The 17,780-nt window shown below is 44.6% G+C and overlaps 1 protein-coding gene across 1 annotated transcript in view; it reads left to right on the top strand.

Annotated features, from left to right (window-relative positions):
- Positions 1-17,780, top strand: part of LOC124594336 (kelch-like protein 10) — a 159,976-nt gene that overhangs the window by 70,649 nt on the left and 71,547 nt on the right. The window contains exons 5-7 of the mRNA XM_047132705.1: positions 3,458-3,685; positions 7,094-7,263; positions 11,925-12,094. Coding sequence (XP_046988661.1) covers positions 3,458-3,685; positions 7,094-7,263; positions 11,925-12,094 — 568 coding nt within the window. The remainder of the gene's footprint in view (positions 1-3,457; positions 3,686-7,093; positions 7,264-11,924; positions 12,095-17,780) is intronic.

Consider the following 17,780-nt stretch of genomic DNA (forward strand, 5'->3'; position numbering starts at 1 on the left):
ACACCATCGCAGGCGCTCCTGTCTGTGATGCAGCGTCAAGGATAACCGCAGCCATGGTCTCCGAGCTGATAGTCCATGCAGCTGCAAACGTGATGGTACACATTTCTCCTCCTTACACGAGGCATCACAACAACGTTTCACCAGGCAACGCCGATCAACTGCTGTTTGTGTATGAGAAATCGGTTGGAAACTTTCCTCATGTCAGCACGTTGTAGGTGCCACCACCGGCGCCAACCTTGTGTGAATGCTCTGAAAAGCAAATCATTTGCATATCACAGCATCTTCTACCTGTCGGTTACATTTCGCGTCTTTAGCACGTCATCTTCGTGGTGTAGCAATTTTAATGGCCAGTAGTGTAATATAGCTACAGGAAATATGTGAAATTGCTTCAATAATTTGTAATAACCCCATATACCTAATTCAAATAGATTACGACACTAGTATTTTGTCTGCCACATATCACAATGTACTCCATGGCTCCCTGTCTATTGCTTGAATGTTCCGGAGGGTGTTGTGGTCGAATCTGCCTGTTCCGTTGTCTGCCGGTTCCTTGGCTGCGAGAAACGACTCTCCTGTTTGGAGAGAACTTCAGCGTTGCTGGTGGTGAGGAATGCAGCCAAATACCAGCCCGCGTCATACTGGTTCTAGTTCTTTGGGTAGCGAGATACGGCCCACAGCTGCCTTTCAACTCTGGTATTATTGTTACGTTCGCCAAGTACATGCTGTTGGATGTTAGTCTACTGCAGCTTTTGACCTATGCTGTCTTCACTGCCTTGCTTCTCGACCTTCCGTCGCAATATCCCGTACTACAGTGGACGGGGTTGATTGACAATGTGATGTTCTATTCGAGACTTTTTTGAAAATGTGTCGCTTATATTGTCTAGGATTTTGGACTTCTAACGCAGTATGTCTTGACAGCAAGTCTTCAGTGCCCATTCAGTCGTTACCAATCAGTATCAGCAACACCAGCATACAGCGGACATCCCCAGATAGTATGTACCCCCTCCTTCACCACAGACACATTCGGAAGTTGGTTTCGCGCTGTTCGACGCCAGTAGACGGTGACGTCCCATGAGCCATTAAGAAGAGTGTGAGACCTCTTGAGGGACTGATTCTAGTGCATCATTCCCAGTCTCTGTTTTATATCTGGGAGAAAACCATAGGTGCATCTCTGTCCTTGGACGTCATCTTGTCGTTTCTGCCACAGGAGGAGGATCTGTTTGTGGATTTGCAACTTGTTTGTGGCTCATATTCCTGTTAAATTCTGCTCTTCGTGATGTCCTTTCTTTAGAAAACACATCGCAGAGTTTTTCCGTATCTGGAGATTGAGTGGCCATATCCGTAGTATAGCTGCAACGCCTCAAGTGGCGCAGCACCAAAATCTCCCATCAGCCGAAGAACATTTCCGCTTACATGCACGTCTAAAAGAACAGGGACTGTTGCCAATCGACAGCTGTACGAAATTCTTTCGAAATTAATTCGCTGGCCGCGAAATCCTTGACATCACCTGTATTAAGCATAGATCTACTACACAATAGTTACACATGAGAACTTGAAAATAACCGAGACGTGAATCCGGATTTCCCGCTTATCGCTAGCGGTCGCTTTAACCACTTTGACTGTCCATGCACGCATTCCGGACCGGCCAAAAGTTCCACACGTCACACGTTCTACACTCTACACTAAATTCATTACCTAATGCTTGCACCATGACATACGGCAGTGTGTCGTGTGATAGGATCGGTCCGTGGAGCGTGCTTGAACGTCAAAAAAGGAAAGAAAATACTGTTGCGTGGTAGAGCTATCCTCATACAGTTGATGACAAGGAATTCGCAGTCAGCGAATTAATTTCGAAAGAATATTTCCGCGCTGCACCCCGTTAACTACTAGAGAAAGTGTTATGAGGAAAATTATATGCGCCAAAGCGCTCATACTGTATCCCCTGATCTCAGTTAGAATAGAGTTATGATGAGTTCTTACTGTCTGCATTGGTAGTTTATAATCGTAATTCGCTACGCTAATAATTTTTTCATCGTGTTGTTGTCTGTCTTGTTCATATCTTCAATGCATACATATTCTAATGACTACTGTCTCGTCGATTGGCTGTCCGTTTCAGTTCCAAGTAATTATCACATCCTCTCCTCGATGCCTTAAAAAATACTTTATCCTTGCTCGACCTCTTCCTTTTCCCCAAAACTTTCCCTTCAAAAATATTAATGATGAAGGTATAGTGGCTGATGACATTCCGAATAATTATTATTTTTTTTTTTTACCATTTCCTCTGATGTTTTCTTTCCTCAACACTTCTAAATTGAATGCCCCTAGCTACATACAGGCGTTGATATAAGTGACCGGGGACAGTTGGAAATGTGTACCCCGACCGGGACTCGAACCCAGGATCTCCTGCTTACATGGCAGACGCTCTATCCATCTGTGCCACCGAGGGCGCAGGAGAGTGCGACTGCAGGGACTTATCTCTGGCACGCCTCCCGTGAGACTCTCATTCCCAACTTACTGTCCCGCACTATTTCATAGTGCTTCTGCCCATTATACTCACTACTCGCAGCTTGTTACCGATTCCCTTAAGAGTTCGGGCACTGTTTGTGCATCCGCACAGAAGAAGATGGTCCAATGGCCGGTGAACCTCAATTATATATATATGAAGATGGAATCTGTTCTTTCGGACATGTCCGAAAGAACAGATACCATTTACATATATATACTTCTAAATTGGTTTTTCCTTCCGTCCTGCTCGTTCTTGCCATTTTGCGGCATATCCACGTTCCAACTGGTTCAATAAGTGCACTCTAATTTTGTCAATCATCCAAAATGGCGCCAAGAAGTCCGGTGATGGTCTTTCTCTTCATGGACCTGTTGCCTAATTTTATAACTGGGCCTCTTAAAAGGCTCCATCTTAATGACAGGTACGTGGTGTTTTCAGTCCCAACAGACAAGTTAATTCCTTAACATCACTGATGTAATTCTTGACGAACTTCTTACAGGTCACTTCAGGAGTATCTCTTCAAAAGAATCTCCACGTCGTCAACATATACCATCACTTCTACGAGCCTATAAAAGAAAACCTTGGAATTAGTAAAACTTTGAAGGTCGATGAAAATGGACGATTTTTTGGAGTAATTCATGTCCAGACATTAAATTATTTCGCTGTTACTCGCTTAAAAGTTGGACAGGGAAGAGAGATATCGGTGGTTGACTGGTGTGGTGGGCCAACCGTTGTGGCCGAGCGGTTCTAGGCACTTCAGTCCGGAAACGCGCGACTGTTACGGTCGCAGGTTCGAATCCTGCCTCGGGCATGGATGAGTGTGATGTCCTTAGGTTAGTTAGGTTTAAGTAGGTCTCAGTCTAGGGGACTGATGACCTCAGATGTTAAATCCCGTAGTGCTCAGAGCCATTTGAACCATTTTTGAACTGGTGTGGTGGTTGTCGCTTGTCCCAGGTGAAGGACCACCCGTTCGTGAGCGGCAACGAGGCGTGCCGGCCGCTGGTGATGGAGACGCTGCGCTACCTGTACGACCTGGAGATGCGCGACGGCGAGCAGCAGACGCCCGACTGCGCGCGGCCGCGGGTGCCGCACGAGCTGCTGTTCGCCGTGGGCGGCTGGAGCGGCGGCAGCCCCACCAACTGCCTCGAGATCTACGACACGCGCGCCGACCAGTGGGTCAAGGTGCGCGCGCGCCTGCTCGTCGCCACAGGCTGCGCGCCTACTCGGCGAAGGCTGGCTATTAGGCCACATCACTTAACTCATTTGTCTAGGATTCCCACTGGCGTACTTGTTTTGGTATAGCTGCATTGCGCTTATTCGCACACAAACACGACTCGGTTTGTTCGTGACATGAATACCAGACCATTCTGCTGCTTACAGTACACTGCGTCAATCACACAGCCTGCAACACACAAAGAACGCGTGGCATGTGGTCAGAGGAACTTTCATTCGTCAGCGCCATCTACAGTGGGCAGGACTCCGGTCATCAGTTTTATTGATGCTCACCCTGTGTATTCAGACTGAAGTGACGAGTGAACATTTGCACTAAAGGCAGGGTTCGAACCCAGGTCTCCTCCTCACTAGGCAGATGGGCTAACCACTGCATTACCCTGGCACAGTGGCTTTGTACATCTGCACAGACTGCCCTAACACGCCTCCCTCCTCAGTCCAAATTCCCATTCACGGCGCAGCCCACTTGGTATTCCCCCTACACTCGAACAGTAATGCAGAGTTTCTCCAATTGTATTAGAATAGCATCTCAGCATCGAAAGAAAAGGGGAATCCCACCTTAAGCCCAAGTGTAGGTGCTTCATTCAAATGATTAAAGAGGGGGGCGTGCTGGAGAGTCCGTGCAGTTGTGCAATGCCACTGTGCGAGGATGCCGTAGTGGTTATCGCATCTGTCTCGTGAGCAGGGGACCCGAATTCGAATCCCGGCCTTGGTACAAATTTTCATTCGTCACTTCAGTATGCTTACATACGTAATATATTTTTGAAAGCTGAAAAGGTCTCTTGAACCATATACTTTCGTTTGATGCAAAGTAAGAGTTAAGAACACGCCTGCTAACACAAAAGTGAAGACTTGCAGGAAAAAGGAGAAAACCATTTTTGTAGACTTAAAACATTCGGAACGACAAAATAGTAGGAAGAGTAAAATAATTCTGCTGTCTAGGAGGTGCGATTTCACAGAATGCCAACAGCAAGAATTACAATATGGACTGGCGTAGATAATCAAATGTATATATTGGTATTAAAAATTTGCGAGGACTTTAATGTCCCAGTAATGTGTGCACTGAGCACAGCATTTTATGGAAATGAGCGTGGAGCCTGGAAAAACCAGAGAGAAGCACGAAAGAGTCGACTGCGTTGTTGACTAGGAGACCCCGTGGGGTCTGTTCAGCTACCTAGCTGGATTTTTTTTTTTCCTTCGTGCACAACGAGAAATCATGATGCATGAGCGTTGTGTTGTAACTGTTGGGGGACGGAGACTAATTGCTTTGAGTAATGAAACGCTACCCCTCCTCCTTGTTAATATTATTTATGATCTCTCATTAAACTTTTGATTCAATGTGCATTTCACTTTTGGCGCAGTCCACATTCACGTTGGGCGGGGGGGGGGGGGGGTGCAGGAGGGAGGGAGGGTTAAACTCAGTTCCGCTCCCACGTGCACCGCAAAGAAGCATGCAATTATTCAACTACTGGCGGTTTCTTGACAAGAACAGCGCCCTGAAGAGATCCAGAGATAATTAGCCAGTGCTATGCGGGTACCCACGTGACTGCACCAAGTATTCATCACTATTCACATAATACGTGAGAAGTAGTATTATATCTGTTCAACGGCTTACTAATTTGTTACACGAAAGGACATTGTTACTTATTTACCGTAACCGCAGTTACCAGTGACTCTTACGTAAACTTCTGTCATACAGTTGAGCGGCGCGTGGACACAATGGGCCATATCGCGGATGCGCGCCAGAAATATGTCACTCGAAAGCGTACAAAATCCTAAGTATTTGACCTACACGGCCCTGCACAGCATCATTGGAATCAGGGTGAAAGAACCCGTATAATTATCTAGGTCAAAATTAATATACATTAAATGTTTCCAGTTACAACTGGAACCAGTCACCTCTTGTGATTCCTCTATATGGATCAACTTCACAAACATGTGGCGGTAGGATGCTAACCAGAGATGAAGTCACAAATGACACAGATTTCGCAGAATTTACTATTTCAACTACTTCAAACTGTTTGCGGTGCCTCAGTGAACTTACAGTGAACAAACAACTCGCTAGATACCTCGGCTAAGACGATTTAACTCAGCTTCCAAGGCTACCTGGCGGCTATGGGCCAACGGCCACAGGTCCAGCAAAGCAGATTCATCAGAGTCTGGACTGAATACGCAGATGCCTTGACTGACACACTCACCTGGTAAACAAAACAGAATAAACAGCAGGAGTTCGAATCAGGGGGCCACCTGAAACAGTAACAAGGCCTGTATCCTAACCAAAGCAGCATAACTAAGCCAAGTTCAAAAATCTTACTCCTACGCGAAATTTACATCAAAATTTCTTCAACTGAGTCTAATCGCTAAGAAAATGCAGCTGCTCCGATTTACGAAGACCTTGTTCAACAGTACATAGCAGTGTATGCTAAAAGCGTGCGTTCCTCACCAACTCAGGAAACACGGGCGAGGGTGAGGTCAAGCAGTGCTTGCCACTACCCGCGCTTTACGTGAGGGCAGGTGACCATCTCCTGCCTGAAAGCAACCTCTCTGAGCCTCCCTTAAGACTCAGAGAAATTAAGTTGGCATCCGGAGCCTACAGTGGTACACTACCCTCTGGCTCAGGTGGAGCGTATTAGAAACATACTTGTAAATTAGTTATTCAGTTCATTTTCATAGAAGAGGGAATGTGAGGAAGGAAGACGGACTGCTATTGGTAAATAAACAAAGATACATGCGAGCATTTCCTTTCATTATCGGCTGGCGATCAAGTTGCAGCGATACGAAATTTGAAAACAGTTAGCTCCTGGCAACAAATTGTGGCACAAATTGCACACGTGAGACACTGCTGACAAGCCGGGAATTGAATCTAGGACAGTGGACAAAAGTCTGTATATCAGAAAGTTTACGTCACCACTTCTCCTCTTGTCGGACTAAGTGAAGATTTCTTCCGCCACCAGGATTAGAGAAGATTACTTCATAGGTGAGAGCCACCAAAAGTTTTGGCGTCGACTACAGACGAATAAGAGAGAAATATAAACTGGACACATTTGAAATGACGTCCTATGCAAGAGAGTCAAAAATTGAGTGGACAGACGGTGTATAAGATAACAAGAAGGAAGCAATTTACCGGAGCACTTATTTTTGGACCACTTCTCTATTCTCCCAGCATATTTGTTCCTGAGTTACGCAGTTATCTCAAACATTAGTATGTAATTAAAGTGAATTAGAAAACAAGGACCTTCCTTCAAACCACCTGTCTTTGTTGACTTATGGAACGTAGTAGTTTTCTCGTGGCAGACAGCACTGCACTGATTTCTCTTGAAAGCACTTTGGTTGCTACTGAGAGCGGGATGGTCGCTGCAGGTGAACGAGGTGGACCCTACCGGGCCGCGCGCATACCACGGCACCGCCGTCATCGGTCACGACATCTACGTCATCGGCGGCTTCGACGGCATGGACTACTTCAACTCGTGCCGCCGCTTCAACGTCGTCACCAAGGTGTGGCGCGAGGTGGCGCCCATGCACAGCAGGAGGTGCGTTACCCCATAACACACACCCAGCTCTGCGAAACAGTTGTCCAACACGATGTGCCCCACTTCGAAGTGTATTCAGCTTCACATTATTCTTAATTTTTTATCAGTTTTTACACTCTTAATCTAAAAATCGGTTTCTTACACATTAGTGATTACCTAGGTTGGGTTGGCATCTCACATTCCACGAAAAGTGGTTTGTCACACCTACATCCGACCTACCAATTAAGCTTTATTGTTAATATAAAAGTTACATCACATGGTACTATGTCATACTGAAGACAAATATCACAGGCGAAACCAACGTTTCAGCCACGGTTATAGTGGCCTTCTTCTGGGCCTACAGGCAGACGCAGAATAAAGCCACTTTAACCGTTGTCAAAGTGTTCGTTTCATAATTATTTACAGCTAAACACGGTACCATTCCTACCCAAAAAAACTTTCATGTTAACTGAATGAGTCTGTGGTAGGCTATGCAGGTACATTAACCATTTTGTGTTTCTCACGAATGATAGCGATGAGTATCTATATAGTGTGTCTTGTATTTGCGTTATGGTTCAGTTTGAAACAACGGGCGGAACGACGGTAAAAATATTGTTGGCATGTAACCTCCTCCTCTCATTATGCACCAAATGGACACAAAGCGGTGGACAAATTGCTGTCAACACTATTAGGTGTCGTGACTCCGTCAGACACTTCGGAGGGATTTGAGATTTACCACTGGATACAGTAAACTGATCACAAATTAAATCTACCACCTCTCGTCTCTTCAGAAAATTCCTGCCGTCGCGTCCTTGGAGGTTTCGTGAAGTCACACGAAGTCCTACTCGCGACAACAGCACTCACATTTCCATACAGACCATCATCGGGCCGCTGTCACTTGACTGGGCCAGCCGGCGAAAAGGAGACCCCCAAGGAGGCCATTTCCAAACTGTGTCAGGTGCTGATAACACTGTCTCACACGAATATATGGCATCTCTGCGTCTTTCAATGAATACCCAACATCTGACTCTGTTCACGCGCCTTGTATACTAACCAGATCTGGTAAGCACGCAGACACGATAACATTAACGCAGTCTGGTGGTTGGTCTACCTGTCAGAGAACTGCAGCTCCAATCATTTACGTATCCGACGAATCCGACCACGCCTTGCGTTTGATTTTTTTGTCAGCAGTGTAAATGTATTTTGTCCGCTCAATCAAATAAAGCCGAACACGTCACTTTTATCAAACATCGCCCCCGAGCAAGTGCTCATTCCCTAAACTGCAACACTCGCCTAGAAAACCGGAACCCAGTAGAGCTGCTGGCTAACCCCTAGATTTCGCCAGCTCCAAGCAACTCCAGGAAATTTAGCATCTAACCATTTCAGCCGTTTAGTCTCTAGAGCAGATGTGACGCACTCCCGTTGGCCACTTCCCGGTCCTGCTAATATGCCTGCTCTGCAAAATGGTGCTTCCTGCCAGGAATTGTCAAATGTTTGTTTCCAAAATGTGATGGGAAAAATCAGTCTTCGTGCGAAATTCACTTTCATTTCAACGAGCGCAGTAGGCTTCGACCTCAAACCACGTAGGTGGATAACAGAAAGTCTAGCCCAGCGTCTCTAGGCTGAACAAAACATCGTTTCACAAGATCGTGCAAACCGGTTCTGCACAAGCAAAAGCCAAGTGGACGAGTCCACGTGTGCCACCAAGAAATATGTGTTAGACCTTTGTTGGTCAAGTTCTGACGATAAAAATTACCTCACTTACCAGCTTCCTCTAAATCGAGCGCCATCACGCTGGAGCATGATAATAACCTCGCCTAAAGAGAAGGCCGTATTTCGTTACGGATATTAATAACGCAACCGAAATGGTCTCAGGTGTATACAAAACAAGCTGCTCTCTGAACGGATGAGTTGCAGGGTAAGTGCAGAGAATCTTAGGTACGTGATCAAATGTATCCAAGCATCAATTAGTGAACTTTAATGCGGTATGTGTCCATCCTTTGCGATGGTTTGAACTCTGCTGAGGACACTTTCAGTGAGGTCTCTTAATGTTCGTGGAGGAATGGTAGCCCATTCTTGCTCAAGAGCCGAAACCGGAGAAGATAGTGATGTTGAACACGGGTTTTGGAACGAACCCATCCCAGAAACATTTCTCAGCTTTGAGATCGCTACTCTGGGCAGGCCAGTCCATTTCATGAATGTTGTTCTCTACAAGCCACTAACATATATGCTTCTTTAAGACACGGTAGTCATGCTGATACAATCATCGGGTGCGAAGAGCACCTTTACATGCTGTAAAATGTGTTCGTATCCTTACGCATGTAGCATTTTCATAAGCACGACAACGGGACCACAAGATGGTAACAACATCTCCTCTGTACTTCACCATTGGTACTACTCAGGTAATATTCTACAGGCATTCGCCATACCCATACACTGCAACAGGGTATAGTGTGATTCATTACTCTATATCACTGGTTTCCGGTTATCCACTGTCTATTATCGTCACCCTGTGCACCATCTCAAATGTCGCTTATCATTGACTACTAAAATGTATGCTTTGTGAGGAGCTGCTCGAGCATTATATCTCATTCTTTTTAACTTCCTGTACTAACTGCAATGCTGGTAGCACCTTGGAATTCACGAGTAATTGTTTCACTGATTTCATACAATTTTTTGCAACCTGCTTCCACAATGCTCGACGGTCTGGATGGTCTTGTTCCTTCACATTTTCACTTCACAGCCACATCACTAACAGTCGACATGGGCAGCTTTAAAACGGTTGTTACGTCCGTGACTTGTTACTCAGGCCACATTTAATGAGTAGTTTACTTTCGGAGTCACTAAACTCTCCTGTTTCTCTACCGACAACACAGTACACCCGCCTCCTTTTATGCTGGTGGGTCCGCCTCTCCTGTCATCTACTGTTAAATTCCGCGTTAGATAGAATGTCCGGATTCTTTTCAACAGATAATGTACTTGGCTATTAAACTGTCCCAACCAGTGTGTGGACAGATACACGGAATACAAATTTGCCACTCTTAACACCAACGAGATCCTACGAGAGGGCAAAATTGCGATGGAGCGTCATTGAAAATGTCGGAATGCAAACCAGAGAGTTTTTATCCGTCACCGTCGTACCCTACCCATCTGTAACCCTAAAACACTCGCTGTTCTAAATTACACTACTGGCCATTAAAATTGCTACACCACGAAGATGACGCACTACAGATCCGAAATTTAACCGACAGGAAGAAGATGCTGTGATATGCAAATGATTAGCTTTTCAGAGCATTCACACAAGGTTGGCGCCGGTGGTGGCACCTACAACGTGCTGACACGAGGAAAGTTTCCAACCGATTTCTCATACACAAACAGCAGCTGACCGGCGTTGCCTGGTGAAACCTTGTTGTGGTGCCTCATATAAGGAGGGGAAATGCGTACCTTCACGTTTCCGACTTTGATAAAGGTCGGATTGTAGCCTATCGCGATTGTGGTATATCCTATCGCGACATTGCTGCTCGCGTTGGTCTAGGTCCAATGACTGTTAGCAGAATATGGAATCGGTGGATTCAGGAGGGTAATACGGAACGCCGTGGTGCATCCCAACGGCCTCGTATCACTAGCAGTCGAGACGACAGGCATCTTATCCGCATGACTGTAACGGATCGTACAGCCACGTCTCGATACCTGAGTCAACAGATGGGGACGTTTGAAAGACAACAACCATTTGCACGAACAGTTCGACGACGTTTGCAGCAACATGGACTATCAGCTCGGAGACCATGGCTGCGCTTACCCTTGACGCTGCATCACAGACAGGAGCGCCTGCGATGGTGTACTCAACGACGAACCTGGGTGCATGAATGGCAAAACGTCATTTTTTCGGATGAATCCAGGTTCTGTTTACACCGTCATGATGGTCGCATCCGTTTTGGCAACATCGCGGTGAACGCACATTGGAAGCGTATATTCGTCATCGGGATACTGGCGTATCATCCGGCGTGATGGTATGGGGTGCTATTGGTTACACGTCTTGGTCACCTCTTGTTCGCATTGACGGCACTTTGAACAGCTGACGTTACATTTCAGATGTGTTACGACCCGTGGCACTACCCCTCATTCGATCCCTGCAAAACCCTACATTTCAACAGAATAATGCACTACCGCACGTTGCAAGTCCTGTGCGGGCCTTTCCGGATACAGAAAATGTTCGACTGCTGCCCTGGCCAGCACATTCTCCAGATCTCTCACCAATTGAAAACGTCTGGCCAATGGTGGCCGAGCAACTGGCTCGTCACAATACGCCAGTCACGACTCTTGATGAAGTGTGGTATCGTGGTGAAGCTGCATGGGCAGTTGTACCTGTACACGCTATCCAAGCTCTGTTTGACTCAATGCCCAGACGTATCAAGGCCGTTATTACGACCAGAGGTGGATGTTCTGGGTACTGATTTCTCAGGATCTATGCACCCAAATTGCGTGAAAATGTAATCACATGTCAGCTCTAGTATAATATATTTGTCCAATGAATACCCGTTTATCATCTGCAATTCTTCTTGGTGTAGCAATTTTAATGGCCAGTAGTACAATCATCCAGCGGTACGTTTAGAAGTGTGTGGTAGCCTGGTGATGTAGACCGGTCGTTTATTGGTCCCCGGGTGATGTTGTCCGCGGTGCAGGTGCTACGTGAGCGTGGCGATGCTGGGCGACATCATCTACGCGATGGGCGGCTACGACGGCCACCACCGGCAGAGCACCGCCGAGCGCTACGACCACCGCACCAACCAGTGGTCACCCATCGCGCCCATGAACGCCCAGCGCTCCGACGCCAGCGCCACCTCGCTAGACGGTAAACACCACCTAATCAGACTTTTCCGATCTACACAGGTTACTGAGTAACTAAACTCTCGTACGAGAGTGAGTCAAATTAAAACCTTAAATAGTTTTTTAAATATTATTTATTGTGCAGAAGTGGTACAAAACTATATCACTTTTCAACATAATCTGCCCCACGGTCAATGCAAGTCCTCCAACGCTTACAAAGTGCATTAATTTATTTATTGAAAAATTCTTTTGGTAGTCCGCGAAACAACTCATGCACCACGTGGCGTATTTCTTCATCAGAACGGAACTTCTTCCTTCCCATTGCGTCTCTGAGTGGTCCAAACACATGGAAATCACTTGGGGCAAAGTCTGGTGAGTATGGTGGATGAGGAAGACACTCAAAAAATAGGTCGCCCCAGTAACGTTTCTTGCAAGGATGCCATCACCTACTCGTTCAAAGCGCCGAAGAAGTTCTTCACAAGCATCAACACGTCGTTCTCTCATTTCAGGAGTCAGCTCCCGTGGCACCCATCTCGCAGACACTTTGTGAAACTGGAGCACATCATGCACAATGTGGTGTGCGGACCCATGACTAATCTGTAAACATGCTGCAATGTCATTCAGTGTAACTCGGCGGTTTTCCTTCACTATGGCTTCAACTGCTACAATGTTCTGTGGAGTCACAACTCGTTGTATCTGACCTGGACGAGGAGCATCTTAGACTGAAGTCACACCATTTGCGAACTTCCTACTCCATTCGTAGACTTACTGCTGTGACAAACATGCAACACCGTACGGAACCTTCATTCGTCGATGAATTTAAACGGGTTTCACACTTTCACTACGCAAAAACCGAATAACAGAACGTTGTTCTTCCCTGGTGCAAGTCGCCAATGCGGCGGCCGTCTTTATACTGATACTGCGACGGTATGTGTGCATCTGCACTATGCTGCCACCTACAGGCCATTCTGCTCGCAGCTTGTAGCATTCTTGCCAACTTACAGGATAACGGCGCCAAAGTTCGATTTGTTATTACAAATTTAAGGTTTTCATTTGACTCATCCTCGTATATTTGGAGGTATTTCGTCCATGCTCCGATGTCGACTCTAATATTTTTAGTGTGATATTTGGCAACTGTTTCAATAGGACACAACAGTGGTTTTCCTATACCGTGTGCAAATAGCATTCTGTCCTGCAGGCAATATAAATATCAGAAGATATGTCTTTGAACAGCTGCTTTCAATTTGTTTTCATTAATGCTTTTCCTTTTTTGAGGTCCCTCACTGATTTCTTTTCTGCGGTCAGTTGAATTTCAATTTTTCTGTATGTGGAGGTCAAAATCTCTAACTTTTCATCTCTCTCTGTTTTGTAGGTGTTGCCTTTGTGCCAATGGTAGAAGCAAGTGGTGTCAGTTCTTCAAAAGTCACTGAGTTGTTGAGTTATTGCAGCTCTTCTGATCCTCCAGTTTCGTGATTTGCTTCTTCACCAGACATTGGTGGAGCCGACGGTTCAGACTCTGTGTCATCATTCTCAATGATTGGAATAGATGGATTTCGTCTGTATACAAATATGTCTACAGCAAAAAATGGTTCAAATGGCTCTTAGCACTATGGGACTTAACATCTGAGGTCATCAGTCCCCTAGAACTTAGAACTACTTAAACCTAACTAACCTAAGGACATCACACACATCCATGCCCGAGGCAGGATTCGAAACTGCGACCGTAGCGGTCGTGCGGTTCCAGACTGCAGCGCCTAGAACCGCATGGCCACTTCGGCCGGCCTGTCTACAGCACAAAGGTCGCGATCAGTAAAGACATTTGGACTGAATATACACTCATTCGTATATTCCTGTAGTTTTGAACTCAGATACAGCCACTGAGATTTTTGATACTCTTGAATATTCCCGAATAAATGGACCAGCTAAAGATAAGGCTTGTGTATTTTCATGTATAGATCACATTCCTACTGAAAAGCTCCTTTCAAAGTAGAATAGAAAGTTACAACCAAAGGCTGCAGCCTGTATGAGCAATGGGATGGTCAGGGGACCATAGTAAACAGATTATTTTACATAACATCTAGGACTGCAAAAATGTGTGGTGTTTTGATTGTCCAGTATCGACAACATAGGGTTTTCATGGCTTGCTTTGGCGTGATGGATGAAGTGCTTCGACAGATTGAAGAACAACTCTTTGTCAGTCCAACCTTTTCGTGAGCATTCGTGTGTAGCACAAGGTAAGGTTTTTTCTTTTCTTGGCAAGGGGCTCATCCTTTTTTTAGGGATAAATAAACATTGGAGGAATGTGAAATCCTGCCGTACTCATACTGTGGCACTTATCACTGTCACTAACATTGTCCTTCCCAGCTGGTCACTGAGTCGACGCTTTTCTTGCCCTTAGTGGTAGCTACTGTTCCGGGATCTCGTACCATTGTGATACCAGTTTCACCTGTATTGTACATGTGATCTTGCGCGCAATCGGTTGCAGAAAAAACTTTTACATGTTTCCAAAATATCTCTTCGCATAACCACGGTTGAATCTAGTGATTCTGTTAACTCTAGCATGTTCGGTTTTTCTAATGCTCATGGTTGGATTTCGTTTCAAAAAACTGTCAGACAGGTTCTTTCTCGGCAACGCTCATTTTGAGAAAATATGTGTGCCATGTCGTGTTTCTGAGCCAACTCGGAAACTGGCTTTCGTACTTCCTGCATGGACAGACTAAAAAAAATTTTAAAATTCTATTGGCAAGTGTTTCTTCCTCTTGTTATTGAGTGAAAGTAGAATTAGATCCCAGATGAAATTTAGTTGCCTTATTTTTCTACATAAGTTCTTCTAGAGCTTTGAATGGGATAGTGAACAATTTGCTTGCCGCACTAATGGAATTTCGTTCATCAATAAAATTCAACGCATTTTTAAGAGCGTCTTCGGACAACTTCCCAGATTAGTGGTTCTTTCCCGTGTTCTTGGCTTCAGTATCAGGGCCAACGTGGATACTTAAAATAAGTCATGTTATAATTCCATTGACAACAAGCGTTTAACTACATGCAGGCCATCGAAGGTAGCCTACTGCAATTACACCATTGTTACCTATTGGGGCTATCCGCTCTGTTTGGTTGAAGAAATCGTCCTTGAAGGTTAAGAACAACAAAAATAGTTGCGTAACACAGTAAATTGAATCTTATGAAACACTAGTATTCAGGGAATGTCACGCTGTGAAGAACAATTGTTAACGCGAAGAAACAAGAAAATTAGAGCAGATGCACATTAAAACGTTCCCCAAACAGAACTGCACAGCAGATGATTCGGTAACGGTGTCGCCTGAGAAGTGGTTTACCATACTGCTATGAAGAGCACAGCGCCTACCAAGGCTCCTCCAGATAGAAATAAAAGCTGAAATCAACCTACGGGGCTACCTCCGTATTCTCCCTGTTTCGAATTATCTCTCTTGTCAAATATTCCCCGTATCTACTATCACTTCTTCTCGGAGATTTTTCCAGATGGTTTTATTTTAGTCAGTATATTTCACCATCCTCCTACTATTGTTTACTTGAAACTCTCTCCTTTTGTTTGGTAGTTTCGTTGCTCTTTGTGATATTTTCTTTTGTCTTCTTTATACCCACCTTCTCTTCGCCGTTTGCCTAAATACGTTTCTTATTTAACTGCCTTTTTCGTCTAATGTATGTGTAATGCTCATTTTATAAGGTGCTGATGTTGTTGCATCATCTAATCTCATAAACCTCCCTATTCTCATAGACAACTTACTGTCTACTTTTCGGATCTCCTTCCTGATGAATTACATGTACATGACAACTCTGCAATTCACACTTAAGTGTCAGGTAAAGGGTTTATCGAACCATTTTCACACAATTTCTCTACCGTTCCTCTTTCTAACAGAACGCGAGAAAAACGAACACTTTAACCTTCCAGTGCGAGCTCCGATTTCTTTTATTTTATTGTAATGGTCATTTCTTCACATGAATCTCGGTGTCAACAAAACATTATCTCACTGGGAAGAGATTTAATTTCTTTCTAGCTCTGTATATATTTTACCTTGTTATTTTTTCCATCTTGAAATTCTAAAATGGTTTAAATCCATCTGATCCTGCGTAATTTCATTATTGTTTGGTAAAATATAGCAAATTTAATTCTTAGTTTAATGCTAAGGGACGCATGTGTTGTTCTATATGGCATATTAATTTATCTTTTGACTTATGTCATTTCTGGTGTGACATTAGTGGGTCAGTGAAAACTCCTTCTTTAATGTGAACATATTGGTGCATAAAGCGATTTCCATTGACTGATCTTTAATTTGTTTTTGAAACAAATGTTACTGTTCTATCTGAGATAGCTTCAAAAACTGTAATATGGTTTCCAGTCTTGTTATTTACAGCAGAGTATACATGTGAATTTCCTCCTTTATCTGTTCCTGTGTAGTACAACATGTACCCTAATTTTAATTCTACCTGGTCTTAGATTTTTCGCTGCTCTTCTGTTAAACGTATTATATCTCATTTAATGTCATTTAACTCCTCCTGCGCCTTTAACTTATCTGCGAAACCTAAAGGTTTCATTTTCTTCTACTAAATAAAATGCTGTCTTTCCAATCAAACTTCCTGTAGCAAGGTTCGGGCGCAGAAGTACTGTACCTTGATTCACTAATATCCTAAAGCCATTGCTTCAGTTCCTTAGCTCGACTACTCTCAGTAATTATGCTTTCACCCTAGACCGAATACCGACGTGCCAAAATTCATACGTGTCAGCAATTCCTCCGACAATCCTATCCATGGTGCATTTCTTGTCAGGGGCCAAAGAGTTTGGACGACACGTGAATAGCGCTTAACCTCGGTAGAGCTACGATTAAAATTTGTGAAATTTGAGAATCCGGGAGCAACACCACTCGTTTGCGTACTAATTACGCACTAACATACCCCTGAAGTCAATTCTGCCATTTTCTAGTCAGTTAATCTTCGCAATTAGTTTTATTTCTATAACTAATAAATGTAGCCTTACCGAAAAAGAAGGTATGGATTGTTTTATAAACAGAATTTTGTGATTTTGTAACGGCAGCAGGGAAACATAAGGCCGCCCACAGAATGTTGCAAACATTTCGCTTTCCTTGAGTTTTTGTTGTAGCTTCTGCATGAGCTCCTGACACATGAACGACCGCCGCATGCTGCGGTGCTATATCTTAATGTGTCTTCGGATAGTATTTTTTTAAGTTCTTCCCGAGTTCCACAGCAAGTAATCAACACACAAATGGATAGGTTTAGTTTATTTATAATCTCAACGTACACGAAAATAAAAAAGGAGCTTTCCCTCAGGTAAACACCACAAAATAATTCTAGAATTTTAATGCCGGACAAGAAATATTCTTCATGCCGTTCCGGACCCATTACTGTCCCTTGTCAGATCACAGTAACACTTTCAAAATCGGCGAAAATTTACAGTCTATCAAGCAGACTATTTTTGACAAGTCCAGACATTTCCAAAATTAGCCACCGGTCGGAATCCGTGGAGGAGCCACAGAACGAGGCGGCAGTGGTGACGTCCATCGGAATACTGTGCGAGAATCACGGCGAAGGCGATTCTGGTGGCTGCTGGGTGTTTCACTGCGGAAGCCTGTCTGAACTCCGCTCTACGGCCAATCACATTGTTCTTCAGATGTTAGCAGAGCACCCAGTTGCGTGGCCCAGTGTAACGATGACACTTCTGT

Source organism: Schistocerca americana, chromosome 2, assembly GCF_021461395.2.
Source record: "Schistocerca americana isolate TAMUIC-IGC-003095 chromosome 2, iqSchAmer2.1, whole genome shotgun sequence".
Lineage (NCBI taxonomy): Eukaryota > Metazoa > Arthropoda > Insecta > Orthoptera > Acrididae > Schistocerca > Schistocerca americana.